Here is a 13,359-nt window from a genome sequence, read left to right on the forward strand (position 1 = left end):
TCAGGTCTCATCTGCATTCGCTCTGTTTCTGGGCTGGATGTTCCTACTTCCCTCTAACATGTCAATTAGCAGCTGTTCATCTTCAGCCCTTCAGAGACTGCATAGAGTCAGACACCCATAGGAGCGGATGGGGAAGGTTAAGACCTATGATGCAGGAAGTAACCAGACACAGCTCTGAATCCAACTGGAGGTCTCCTGCTTCCCACAGCTCTGTCACACGCTCAGATAACCATGTGCCCCTTTGATGACTCAGCCCATTGCTCTTAAACTCTGGGGGAAAGCGGGAAGGACTTCCTCCAGATGCTTTTAAGATGACTGCCATAGGCAGTAATGATGCTTCCAATTTCCTGTTGTACAGAACCCCTCTTAGAACTTGCCACATGCCTTTAAAATGATTAGCAATGACTCGGGGACACCTCCAGATCCCTCCCGACCACAGTGAACTACTACCTCCCCTCCTCCTCACTGTTCCATTCCTGCAGCAGCAGGCCCAGCCCCGGAACATCAGCAGCTGAGGTTGGGAAGAATCCAAAACCCTTCCCAGGGCGCTCCATCTACCAGTGACTTCTTTAGTCACTAGCCCTCGGAAGTTAAAAATTCTGCACAGCTGCAGATAAAGGGAAAGGAAAACTCAAAGAAGAATCAAAAGTCCTTTGGTCAGGAGGACAGGACTCTTCGGTGAGGCAGGGGAACCTCTGAAAGTCTCGTGTCCGGGGAATGGAGCTCACTTGACCTTTCAGCCCTTCTCCACGTCCCAGGGGCCCCTTACCCACGCCTGCGTTATTGAACATCCCAGGGAGCACCAGCATGATGTGGTTGGGCCAGTACTTGCGGTACAGCGGCATCTCGTATTCTTTGACCACCAGAAGATGCAGGTGGCTGATGCCCTCCATGGCGTGAAAGAGGTTTAGGAGTCCATGCTCATGGCGACCACTGGAAGGAGTGAAAATAGGGCTCTTGACTGCATTCAAATTCTGCTGAAAGGAAAAACAAAAAAAAAAAAAAAAAAGAAAGGAAAAGAACCAGAGACCAAAAAGGGAAATTAAAACCCTTAGATTTAGGAAGTTTGGAGAACCCAATCTAGTATGTCGGGCCTGTCTGTCTGAAATCAATGTTCGCATCCAGACACTGTCACCCACCTTGTCAGAAACGAGGGGCAGCCGCATACTCTCCAGGTGTTTGCCCTGCTTGCTGAAGACAAAATGACTCTCTTTGGATTTAGGAATGATGAAATAGAGCTGCACCTCTTCTCCCAGCATAGAGGAAGAGAACGTGAATGCGTGAAGGGTGGAGTCGGACATCTGTGTTTGTAAAGAAGAGAGGAAAGGGATGTAAGCTCATGGTTTGCAAACTTCTAGACCACTCGTTAAGAGAGTTGTTTTTAAGAGAGGCAAACTAACCTGAACTTCTAGAGGCCACCAGATCTGGCTGTGCCTGCAACATTGGAAGAGTTGGAAAGGCAAACGCTTCATCTTTTAGTCGCTACCACTGACATGAGAGCCAAGCATCTTGCCTCTACACAGCCTCTCCGAGGATGGAGAAGTTTCTGTTGCTTGGCACGGTCTTTGAATTCCTCATGTTCTTAGAGCCACTACCGCTCGGCCTTATGCAGAGGTTAAATATCCCTGTGGGATGCCCTGCTCTCTAAACATTTTCAAAGGTGCCCAGTTATAGGGGGAAAATCACTTCCATCTAGGTGGATCAAGCTAAATGAATATCATTTTGCTAAGTAAAACATTAGGGCCAACATTAAAATGCGTTTGTGGCCCCATCTTTCCTAGCTACAGTAGAAGCTGAAGAAGTTTGAACAGTCACTTAGCCTAGAACTCTGGCTTCCAGGAAAGGACCATTTGCCTAATTGAAGGCAAATATAAATCTAATTTATTTTTTAAACTGCCAGAAAGTTGGGGCACCTGGCTGGCTCAGTTGGTAGAGGACGTGACTCTTGATTTCGGGGGCCAGGGGTTCAAGTCCCGTGTTGGGCACGGAGCTTAAAAAATAAAAACTAATTTTTGCTACAAAGTTCAAATGCTCGGGGCGCCTGGGTGGCTCAGTCGGTTAAATATCTGACTCTTGGTTTTGGCTCAGGTCGTGATCTCAGGGTTGTGGGATCGAGCTCCACTGGGGGCTCTGCGCTCAGCACAGAGTCTGCTTGGGATTCTGTCTCACCCTCTCCCGTTGCCCCTTCCTCCTCTGAAAATAAATAAATACATCTTTAAAAAAATAATAAAGTTCACATGCTCTCTCAGTAACCCAGCTCAGTGAATAATTACATAAAGGTCTTTAGGTGCTTTACAACACAGTATGGGGCTTCATGAAAGGGTAGCATCAATTTTCCACAGCAGCTAGTGGAAATCAGGTAAATTTCCCAAAAGTTTTAACCTCAATACTATGTTTCATAGGAAAATAGTATTATAATTCTTCCCTTAAATTCTAGTTCATTTTGCTTCACAAGTGTGGGAATATACTACTTAGTGAATACTACAATCATAGAAACTATATAAACAGGATTTTTAATAAGTTTTCTAAAAGCTTATGATTTATAGACCGGAGACTTGAATCTTCTATATTCTGTAAAGCATTGTGAGTGGATTACAAACTAGCCCACCAAAAGTTTTCAAGAACACCAAGAAAACAAACGGGGCATAAAAGATAACTTGTATTAGAAGAGCAGAATGACCAATCCAGTTTTCCAGTATATCCCTTCTAGCACCTTGTGGGAAAAGGGTGAAGACCTGGTCCTCCAGAGCGGAACCAAGTTTGGGGGAAGTCCCATCAGCATGTCCTACAGGAAGGAAGAGTTGTTCTAGGCGTTCAGAACCAAGTCATAAAAATCAAGAAGGTAAAGTGGGAGAAAGCAACATAGAACTTAGCCCCACATGGGCTCTGGACTACTGTCATTTGCTGCCTTCCCCACCTTTTGTGTTTACAGATGCTCTGGCCAAAAAGAAGCCAAAGACTATGGGGTATTGGCTCACCTTTTGTGTTTCTACCTCTCACTTCTCTCTAAATAAAAGGTAAATATTGACCCCTCCGTATATCTAGTGATCAAGACCACCCACACTGGAGTAAGAATATGACTTGGTCCGTGCCGATCAGCAGACTTCACAGCTCAAAGGGCACCCCATGGACTTGTTAGATAAGAGCACCATTTTTGTCAACAACCCAACGTGGGAAGAAGGCCCTTTCACCAAATATACCATACTATCTCATTTTTTCAGGATCACAGATAACAGCTAACCTAAACACGACTCATGCAACCATCTCAATAAAGTGACTTCAGAGGCTAAAACTCAAGTTTCTTTCTTTCCCTTCTCCTCCCACTGCCCACAATCCTAATGAGCTCAAAGTAATTAATTGCTTCCCACATTCTGCTCACAAATGTGTAGCTCCATCTCGTAAATCAGGTGTCATCTGTCTAGGGCCCGAAACTGGGAGCCTTCTTTTTCAGTCCTGACACATAAGATCCATGTTGGGCGACAGGCAAGGACAAGGGGGCCACACCTGGGAGGCAGAAGTGAAGTCCATGTACTGGTGACATTGCTCGCAGTGATGGAAGGTGTTGTAGGCCGCATACTTGGTCAGCATCATGGACACGGTTCCTCGCTTCCTGGGCTCCTCGGCTTTGGCATCCTTTATTGCTTCTGCATATCAAGGGGCAAAAAAACCTTGCCATGATGTGCATGGAGCCCCCTACTCCTGGGAAGAAAGTCCCCCATTCCCTGAAAGGCCTCTTTCAAGGATTCTATAATTTATTCCCAGAGAGTCAGGTATGAAAAGTAAAAGGTGATCAATACACGTGTAAGAGAAGGGAAAAGCAGGAGAATTCCTTTAAACTGCTCTCAACGATTAAACTGCCCCAGGCCTCCTGCCTTGGCTTAGGTGCCCCTTGACCTGCAGAGGGGTCCACCTAGCTCTGCTGGCACTGACCTTGTTTGACCCCTGCCAGCTTCTCTGTATATACCAGGCTCATCAAGCTGTACTTGGGATCGTGCACACTGACGTCAAAGGGCATTTTACGGAAGCTCTCGATGTCAGGCCAGGGCTCGCCCTCCGACTGGCTGACTTCACGGCTTTCACTGTGATCTAGGACAAGAAAGAAAGTGCGCAGAGCAGCCAGACTGACCAGCCTCCCAGCCTACCTCCCAAGGGTCAGGGACGAGAGGTTTTAGGAAACATGACTCCCAGATGGGTGGACAAAGGCATTTCTGAAAAATGATCTCCCATGTCCCAGGGCAGACGGGCCCAGAATGATCCCTCCAGGCCCATGCCAGGAGGGACTCATGCCCTCACTGGCCCCAGCATGAACCTCTACGGATCTGGTCCACCAACAACCACTTCCAGGAGATCAACTAGTCTCCCACCCCAGCTCCTCAAATTGTCTGAAAAGCTTGTTTAATTTTAGTTGATCTAAATTCTCACAGTTTTCGTTGTGAGGTTTTAAGATCTGGACCGCCTAAGAGATTTTAGGGATGCACTGAGCAAGATTCCCAGTGTCTGCTGCCTAGGCGAATCACCTGGGAGCTTGTAAAAGAAATCCCTGTACTTAGGCCACCACCCCCACAATCTCCCTTAGTCCCCAGACACCTGTCAGGGCAATTAAACCTGCTTAGGTGGCTCCAATATGCCGTCAAGTTTGAGAGCTAGTAGCCCCGGGCTTGAACGCAGACTGCTCCCCACTACTGCACAGCGACAGCCGCCGCCCTCAGCTCGCAGGGAGCCCCGTTATTGTAAGAATTCCAGACGGCGTGCTGGAAGTGCTCAGACATGGAAGGCGAAGGGGTGTAACCAACAGAGGATATTTATTGTTACTATTGATAAAATTCATAAGATCCAAAAGCTTAAGATAACTTTCAAAGGGAGAAAGAGAAAAGCTTAAAAAATAAAAACCTAAAGACTGCAAGTACAGTTATTTTTTTAACACAATATCGTTTATGTTTGGGGCGCCTGGGTGGCTCAGTTGTTAAGCGCCTGCCTTCAGCTCGGGTCACGATCCCGGGGTCCTGGGATCAAGTCCCACATCGGATTCCCTGCTCAGCGGGGAGTCTGCTTCTCCCTCTCCCACTCCCCCTGCTTGTGTTCCCTCTCTTGCTGTCACTCTCTCTGTCAAGTAAATAAATAAACAAATCTTTAAAAAATAAATAAAACCCAAAGCTTATTCTAGTTTTGTTTTGTTTTTAAATACCATCGTGCCTCTCCAGAGCACCATCGCATTCACCTGCACTAAAAAGAGGTAGAAGGAATAAAGCCAAGCTAACGGCACTTCTCACTACAAAGGCCCGGTTTGCCGGTCACACCAGCTGTGGTAGATTCTCTCACAGCTCATCACACAGATTAATGCCCAAGAGCAGTGTAGCCGGATCTGAGGAGAAAATTAAAGGTGTCGTTGTCTTGTGGAGCCCGGGTGATTTGTGGGAAGGTTGGTGAGATGACAGGTCCCTCTTTCCTTCTCCGTCTGCTTCTGCCTTTGCCCTCTTGGTCCCAGCCCCCTCCAGGCGGCCCTGAGTGTTTCGAGGCCAACTTGGAGCTCTGGGTCCCCTCTGTGGTGGGCCTGGGGGTCTGGTGCAGCTCAGGTGGGGACACAAACAAGGAGAGGCAGGTGGGAAGATGGGATTGTGTGTGTGTCTGCAATCATGAAGGAGTGGAAATAGGGCCGAAAGTGATAATACAATGATTAAATATGGCTGATTTTGCCTAGTCTTGCTCTGGACTGAACTAGTCCCTTGGGCTTGTCACAGAACAAGTCCAACTATTTAGGACAAGCAAGTGGGGTGAGATCTGAGGGCCAATCTGACAGAAGATGCCAAGGCCTTTCCCTTTTCCAGATTCATCTTTGAGGGGCTTGGAAGAACTTCTACCTGATTCCTTCTACTGCCCGTGCCCGCCCCCCCCTTCCAGTACAGGCCACTGCTCCAAGATGGGAAGCCACAGTTTGGAGGCCACACTGTCCTTAGCTACAGAGCTAATGCTGGCTGATCCTGCTCACGCTCACTTTCTGCCTCTGCTGGCCAGGCTACCCGCCCGTGGAAGCCTCAGGTGGCAGCTGATGGGGAAGGGCTGAGAAGGGGGATACAGGAGGAAGAGGATGGGAGATCATCTTTTTGAAAACCAGCCCCCACAGCCCTGTCAAGCACTAGCTCCTGCATCTTACTGCAAACGTGAAGGGGTTTGTTTATGGCACTAGGTTTTGGTTCTGCACAAAGTTTTCATTGGAGTAATCCATATACCTGCGCTCAGAGCCTGCTGTTAAAGCAGAAGTAACCAGCGAATATCGGACATGCCCTGGACCCTGAGCAGAACGCCACAAGTGAATTTTACACCCATATAAGCAATTAATCCACCTACGAGGGCTTTATAAAATGCCTCTCTGCCCCTGGCCTCCCGGTGGACGTTAAGAAGGGGAGGCCGGAAGTGGAAGACTCCACCCCAACTTAAAGAGCTAAAAAGTGGCCACAGTGTCCTCACAACCGTTTGCTAGCAGGGCGCTCTTGGCCTCCCGATAACCCTGCACATTCGGCGCCGGGAAAGCCCGCGAGGGAACTACTTGGCGTCAGTGTCTTGTATCTCGGCCCGCGACCCCCGCAACTCACCCGCGTTGATCTCTCCCTCATCATACACATCCACCTCCAGGAGCCTGATGAGCATGCGGAAGAGGATCCTAAGGAACTGTAAATAGGAGCCGGTCTTTCCCACCTGATGGAAGTATTTTTAATTGGGGAGGGGGGAGGGGAAGAGAGGGAAGGAGAAGAGAGACGAGATTTCACACCTGGGCTCTTGGATCTCTCCTGCCCCTGAGAGGCCCGAGCGAGGACCTCATCCCTCTGGGTCACCCCCACCCCGCCTCGCGCGGCTCCCCCGCTGCCTTCCTTCTTGGGGACGGCGGGGCCTACCTGAGGGGGGCCGGTCAGCAGCAGCCGCCGGGGGTGGCAGGTGCGGGCGCCCGAGGCGGGGTCCGGCTGGTTGCTGAAGTCGGCGTGGTGCTGCCGAGCCGAAGTCCACTGCCGGTAGTAGAGGGACTGCTCCTCGCTGCTCGTGTCCTTGTGCAGCAGCGGCCGCAGGGAGCTCACCCAGGCCACGTCGGCGTGCGGCAGCAGCGAGGAGGACGCGGGCGGCTTGCCGCCCCGCTGCGAGCCCAGCAGGCTGTAGGCCGCCTTCGATAAGATCACGATCGGGGGCAGGGCGGCGTGCAGGCCCCTGCAGCACTGGGGCGGCTGCCCCCGCCACGGGAGGGCCCGGGGGCCCGAGAACAACGACGACGACGACGACGACGACGGCTTGGAGGTGGTGCTGCTGGCCATCTGGGGGCCCAGGGAGTCGCACTCCTGCTTCAGGGTCTCCCCAGCTCCCGCTGTGCCCGTGGAGACCCCTTCATCCAGCCCCACGCTGTTGGCCGGGCTCTGGAAGCTGGGGGTCAGGGACAGTTTCTGGGACTTGTCGGCCGTGCTGGAAGAGCTCACCCCGTTCTCCATGATGGAGCCTGGAAGAGGACGGACGTACCCATCAGCAGGGCTCGGCTGTTTACTGCCCGGCTCCCTCCCTGCATACCCGCCAGGCTAGACCGCCTTTCTCCGTGAGGGCTGTGGCCTCTCCAGTCCCAGACGCTGCTTCCTCTGCTGGCTTCCTTGGGCCCAGGGTGCTCAGGGCGCCCGGGGGGTAACTATACCTCGAGCTCCTTTTCTAAATCCTACCCCAATCTCTGTAAATGGTGTAATGTTATTAAAATATCCTCGGTGACCTCATTTGAATATGCCACCTGATTCATTCCAGGACCCTGACCAATACAGGCTCCACGTTCAAGTTCTGCTCCAGGGCACTTGCCACCTCCTGGGGTCCAAGGGTCTCACGCTTCTGGTTGTGGAGAAGTGGCCCCGGCGGTAGCCACTTCCATGGATGCCCAAACCAGCGTGGGGAAGGTCTCCATGTGAAAGAGGATGTAAGGCACAATCTACACTTGGTGAGGTCTTGCTTTCATCCAGAGATCCCTGTGCATTTGGCCAATTCACTTCAAATACGTTTTCCCCTCTGATGGGTCAGCCACTCTTTCATTTGTGGACAAACCAAAAGCTCATACGTTCAGGACGGAAGGCCCTCTCTGAGCTCACATTGATGCTCGAAGGCATGCAGGTCAAATCCCAACCTCAGGAGGTCCCAGAGGGGCAGCCAGGAACTGGAGGTTGCTGCAACTAAGTCACTCCACTTGCTCATCTGACTTTTGTGTCCTTCCATCTTGCATGAGAGCCTGCTTTCCCCCTCACAGCCCTGGCCTTTAGAGCCCGCACACTTTGGGCAGTGAGCTTCCCCAAGGACCCTCAGAGTCAGCCCACGGCTAAGGGATGTGTGCTCAGTGGTGGGAGCACAGGCAGGCCAGGTTGTCCCCGGAGGGAGGGAAACTGAGCAGCAGAAGGCAAGCCATGACCTTTGTGCCAGTTAATCGGAGCAAGGACAAGACTATGTGAGCCTTGCGGGGCAGCTCTGGAAGTGCAGGGAAAGGGGAGGGTCTGACTGAAGAGCCCCAGGAAGGAGGTAAACATCCCCTCGCCTCTCCCTTGCTGATGCTGGTATCCAGAAACTTCCAAATGTGATGGTCCCCCTTCCCTTCTGTTACTCTTTACTAGCCCCCAAACCTCTTGCCTTTATTCTGAACTGGTCTCAGGGAAACCACTGGGGAGCCTGGAGTGCTGGGGTTGGAGGAAGGTACAGCCCGGACCCCTGGCTGAGGCGAGCAGCTGGGCACACCCAGTAGAACAGTCCTTGTGCTCTTCCAGGCGGAGGGTCCCTATCAACACAGAAAGCCCCATAGATGACTGCCTCTTCGATTCCCACAGCCATCCAGCAGCAGCTGCCAGGATGAACAGACTCACGAGGGCTGCTTGCGACCTGAAATCGTCTGTGTGTCTGCACGTATGTGTTATAATGATGGAAGAGGGGAGACGTGGGAAAGAATGTTTATAGTGGTCTTCTCTGGTCGTGGGGTTTTCATTTTTATTTTATTTATTCATTTATTTTTAAGATTTTATTTATTTGAGAGAGAAAGCGAGAGAACATGAGGGGGGAGGGGCAGAGGGAGAAGCAGGCTTCCCGCTGAATAGGGAGCCCAACTCGGGGCTCCGTCCCAGGACCCCGGGATCATGGCCTGAGCCAAAGGCAGACGCTTAACCAACTGAGCCACCCAGGTGCCCCCTCTTTATTTATTTTTAAAAGTAATCTCCACCCCAAATGTGGAGCTTGAACTCACAACCCCAAGATCAAGAGTCTCATGATCTACTGACTGAGCCAGCCGGGCACCCTGGGGTTTTAATTTTTAACCTCTTCTCTATCCTTTGTTACATGCTCCAAGTTTTCTATGTTGAGTTTTATTACTTTCCTAATGAGAAAAAAAATGGAAACAGTGCTGCATTTGCCGTAATATAATTTATCAAAAGATGGTCATGCTGGGCACTGCCAGAGGCCATTCAGTGAGCGGGGCTGGTAGGCTTCATGGCGGCTCAGCACAGCCAGTGGCCCCAGGGTAGCCTTCAGTCTACAAACACTTGCCATTAACTGCTTAGAAAAGTCATTCATTCACTCATTCATGCATTCATTCAAACAAGTAAACACCGTGCCAGGTACTAAGCCAATGAGCACAAACTTAACAGCTTTCGGATCTAGACGGAAAAGAAGGCTTCTGTGCAAATCTCAGATGTATAATATCCATGAGGTGATTAAGGGTGGAAAAGACTTGGGAAAGTGGTGCAGGCTGGGGTTGGTAAAATTTATTTATTATAGTTAGCTTATTACCAAGCTCTTCATTAAATGTTTACCCCGAGAAGTATTCTGTGGCTGTTCAACAGTTATGTTTTCCAAGTATCTCTCCTGGGGACCCGAGGTCTGGACCGGATGCCCGAGCCACCGAAGGCTCCTCTGACATGCTTGAGGGGTATGAGTACAGGCCTCCCCCTCCCCCCAGCCCGCCGCCCCCGCAGACAGCAAGCAAGCACTGACCCGAGGTTCCAGTGACAGCACTGCCGTTGCTCTGTGGCCTCTCCAGGTCGACCAGCAGCTCCTCGGCATCGTTCTCACTGGCGGAGGCTCTCTCCTGCTCCTTCCCGCTGAGGTCCAGGGCAACTGCGGGGCCCCGGATGACCTCTTTGGAGACATAGCAGCATGCCAGACCCACCTCCTGCTCCAAGGCTGTGCGAGTTAAATAGCTTGAGTCGATGAGCCGGAGGTCACAGTACTTCAAAGACCTGCATGTAAGTCATGATGTTTTGGGTGAGTCCATCTGGCCACTTCCTCCTCCCCAAGGACAGACTAGAACAGCAGAGCCTGGCTCATGGGCTTGTACGGAACGCACGGATGGTGCAGGGAAGGCGTCTGCGGCAATGCCTGACACCCAGGAAGCATGCGGCTCGTGCTGTCATTGCTGGCGTTGCCGCCTTCCTGTCCCCAGGCCCTGGGCCCTTAACGGGCGTGGGAACAGCAGATGAAGAGACACTTCATCCAAATAACAAAATCCCAGTTTGGGGCAGATGCTTTCCCTCCCTGCCTCTCTGGCAGCCCTGCTTCCATGCAGAGAACTTCTCACTGTGGCTACCTTCCATTTGCCCAAATGCTAGGCAATCTCTGGAAAGTCAAAACAAAGGGTCAAGGAAGGGTGTGTGTCTTTTCTCTCCGAGGGAAGCGATTCTCTTCCGCCTTGCCCAGTGAATGAAAATGGCTAAGTGTCAGCCAAGTTTGAGCCATCAGCTTAGCTGGGCAACTAATGGAGAATGGGAACTGACCGTTCACATCGTACCTGGGAAAGGTTTCTCCAAGAGGGTCTTTGCCAGTTAGTATCACAATACAAGGAAGACCTTCTAAATCCTGGTATGTCCGAGGGGTCCACTCTTCCAGTTCATTTCCTCTCCAGGTCTGTAGAAAGGGACCCACATGATAAAATTAAAACCCCTTATTTAAGTTTCCACTTCTTAAAAAGTTTCTAGGTCCAGATTTTAGATGCCTTTGTGCTTCCAAATGACCTCCAGTGTGTGTGGGTGTGGGTGTGTGTGTGTGTGTACTAAATTGTTACTAAAAAGCGTAACAAAGCACTCTAGAAGAATGTGGCCTTCTGTTTTATCTCAATAGGATAAAACAGGAGACCTGGTGTACATCCTGCAGTAGCCACGCAGGCCAAAGCAGCATACAAGGTGAACAACCCTGGTTAAACTACCTGACTCAAGGCTCTCAAATACACTTTCTTCATGTAATGGACAGACTCTCGGGACGGACTGACAGAAAAAGACAGTTTCAGTTATGAATGACTAATAAAAGCATCTCAACAAGACTCCATGAAGACAGACATTTTCACCAAGAAAATCATGAAGTTAGTTACCCTTGATGGCTATTTCCCCTCTTTCTTTCTATATTGACTTTCAAAATAAGTGACAAGTAATAATTGGCTTGGGGCTCTCAAAAGTCTCTCTCAAGAAAGCGAAAAATATAACCAAATCTGGACCAATAAAAAACAAAAAAAAACAAAACAACCCTGTCCCTTACTTAGAAGAGTAAAGCAATTAGCTTATGGTTTCACAAATAATCTATGAAGCATCAACTTACGATCTAGATTAACACATATATACACGTGTATGTATATCTTTAATAAATGGAACAGCCAATCAGTGCGAAGAAAAAAAAAATCCCACCAACTTGAAAGATGTTCAAAAGTGAAAAGATCTTATAGATTTTAGAGCAGAAAGAAAATAGACTATGTCTTAAGTAGATAAGGTGGTTTCTACTACTTTTTATAAAGTGTCTAGCATCTAACTATGCTCATAACAGCTTCGCAGCAGGAGTTACTCTAGGAAATAAACTGATGTTTCTGATAATGCTTTAGGGAACAAAGAGTAAGAGGTGTTAAGTAATACATACACTTTATTTTAAAATAGGTACTTCTTTTGCTAAACACAAAATGGGAAAAAAATCTAATAGGCAAGAAATAATGTCATAGGGTTTGATTAATGATTTGTTGGTGTCTAGATAAAACAGCCTTTAGAAATAAATATGCCCACAATTATTCGAATAAAATGTATATAATTTGTAAAATGGGAAGCACTCTAACCTTATTGCCCAGGTTGTTGTTTTTTTTTTATCATATGTTTGTATACCAAAGGGAAATCAATGGATCTATTTAGCTGTTTACAAATTTGAGAGACTTTTTTTTTGTCTTAGAAAATCAATCTATCCAGGGTGGCTCACTGGGTTAAACATCTGACTCTTGATTTCCGCTCAGGTCTTGATCTCAGGGCCATGAGTTCAAGCCCTGCCTTGGGCTGGGTGTGGAGCCTACTTTAGAAAAAAAAAATCTATCAAAAATATTTGTTTAAATTTTAGAAGAAAGGTACCTACAAAAATTCAGTTTTCCATACATTGTCATGTCAAAGTGAATATAATAACACTTTGATTTAGAGTAAACAATTCTGGGAACAGGAACCATTTTACTTATATAATTTTGCATTGGACTCATGATGTCCCTGACACTGAGGTTCTCCCTGAATGGATTTTATCTCCCAGAAACCATCCATTGGTCATGGTTCCATAAATAATGAGGTCGTTATAATGATGGTATAAGGGATATTATGTTTTACTCTACAAAAAGATTTATTTTTAAAAGATTATTAAAGAAATCTTGCTTTTACTCTTGACCAATCAGAGCTAGCCAAACCACTACAACATGCTTTTCTATTCTGATGAATGATGGCCACAGTTCTTCAATGGACTGACCATGCCCTCAGGATGATTTCACTGCAGAGCATTTAAAACAACACAAAAGACGGGGTGGGCACTGAGTTCAAGGACAAAATGGGGCTCATGGCCAAGGAAATTTGATGAAACTTCACAGGCCTTCTGGAGGAACCGATTTATTTAGATTTAAGCCTGGTATCCTTCCAGAATGCTTGTCATCACTTATAAGTCAATTACAACACATAGCAGGATAATTAGAGGGAAAATAAGGCCATCCAATGAAAGAAGAGGCAGAGGATGTTACCCAAGACTACAGATAAAAGGCACATCTACCCACCCATGCCATCCTGATAGTGGTAAGGGAGGTTGGTAACTTAGAGATAAACATGAAGGGGTGCCTGGGTGGCTCAGTTGGTTAGGTGTCTGACTCTTGATTTTGGCTCAGCTCATGATCTCAGGGTTGTGGGATCAAGCCCCAGGTCAAATTCAGCACTCAGTGAGGAGTCTGCTTGAGGATTCTCTCTCTCCCTCTTCTTCTGCCCCTCACCTTGCTCCCGTTCTCTCTCTCTCAAATAAGTAAATCTTAAAAAGAAAGGAAGGAAGGAAGAAAGAAAGAAAAAGAAAAAGAAAACATGTGAAGCAGAAACCATCTGGCAAGTG

At 48.6% G+C, this 13,359-nt stretch overlaps 1 protein-coding gene across 1 annotated transcript in view; it reads right to left on the bottom strand.

Moving 5' to 3' along the window:
• The window catches only part of GREB1L (GREB1 like retinoic acid receptor coactivator), a 270,133-nt gene that overhangs the window by 17,385 nt on the left and 239,389 nt on the right, over positions 1–13,359 (bottom strand). Inside the window, exons 22-29 of the mRNA XM_045886952.3 lie at positions 10,775–10,890; positions 9,982–10,226; positions 6,891–7,477; positions 6,591–6,693; positions 3,931–4,086; positions 3,505–3,644; positions 1,140–1,301; positions 770–974 (exon numbers count right to left, since the gene is read on the bottom strand). Of these exons, the coding sequence (XP_045742908.1) occupies positions 770–974; positions 1,140–1,301; positions 3,505–3,644; positions 3,931–4,086; positions 6,591–6,693; positions 6,891–7,477; positions 9,982–10,226; positions 10,775–10,890 (1,714 nt within the window). The remainder of the gene's footprint in view (positions 1–769; positions 975–1,139; positions 1,302–3,504; positions 3,645–3,930; positions 4,087–6,590; positions 6,694–6,890; positions 7,478–9,981; positions 10,227–10,774; positions 10,891–13,359) is intronic.

Source organism: Mirounga angustirostris, unplaced genomic scaffold (genome assembly GCF_029215605.1).
Source record: "Mirounga angustirostris isolate CCGP_5_RB_7025 unplaced genomic scaffold, mMirAng1.0.hap1 SCAF_14, whole genome shotgun sequence".
NCBI lineage: Eukaryota > Metazoa > Chordata > Mammalia > Carnivora > Phocidae > Mirounga > Mirounga angustirostris.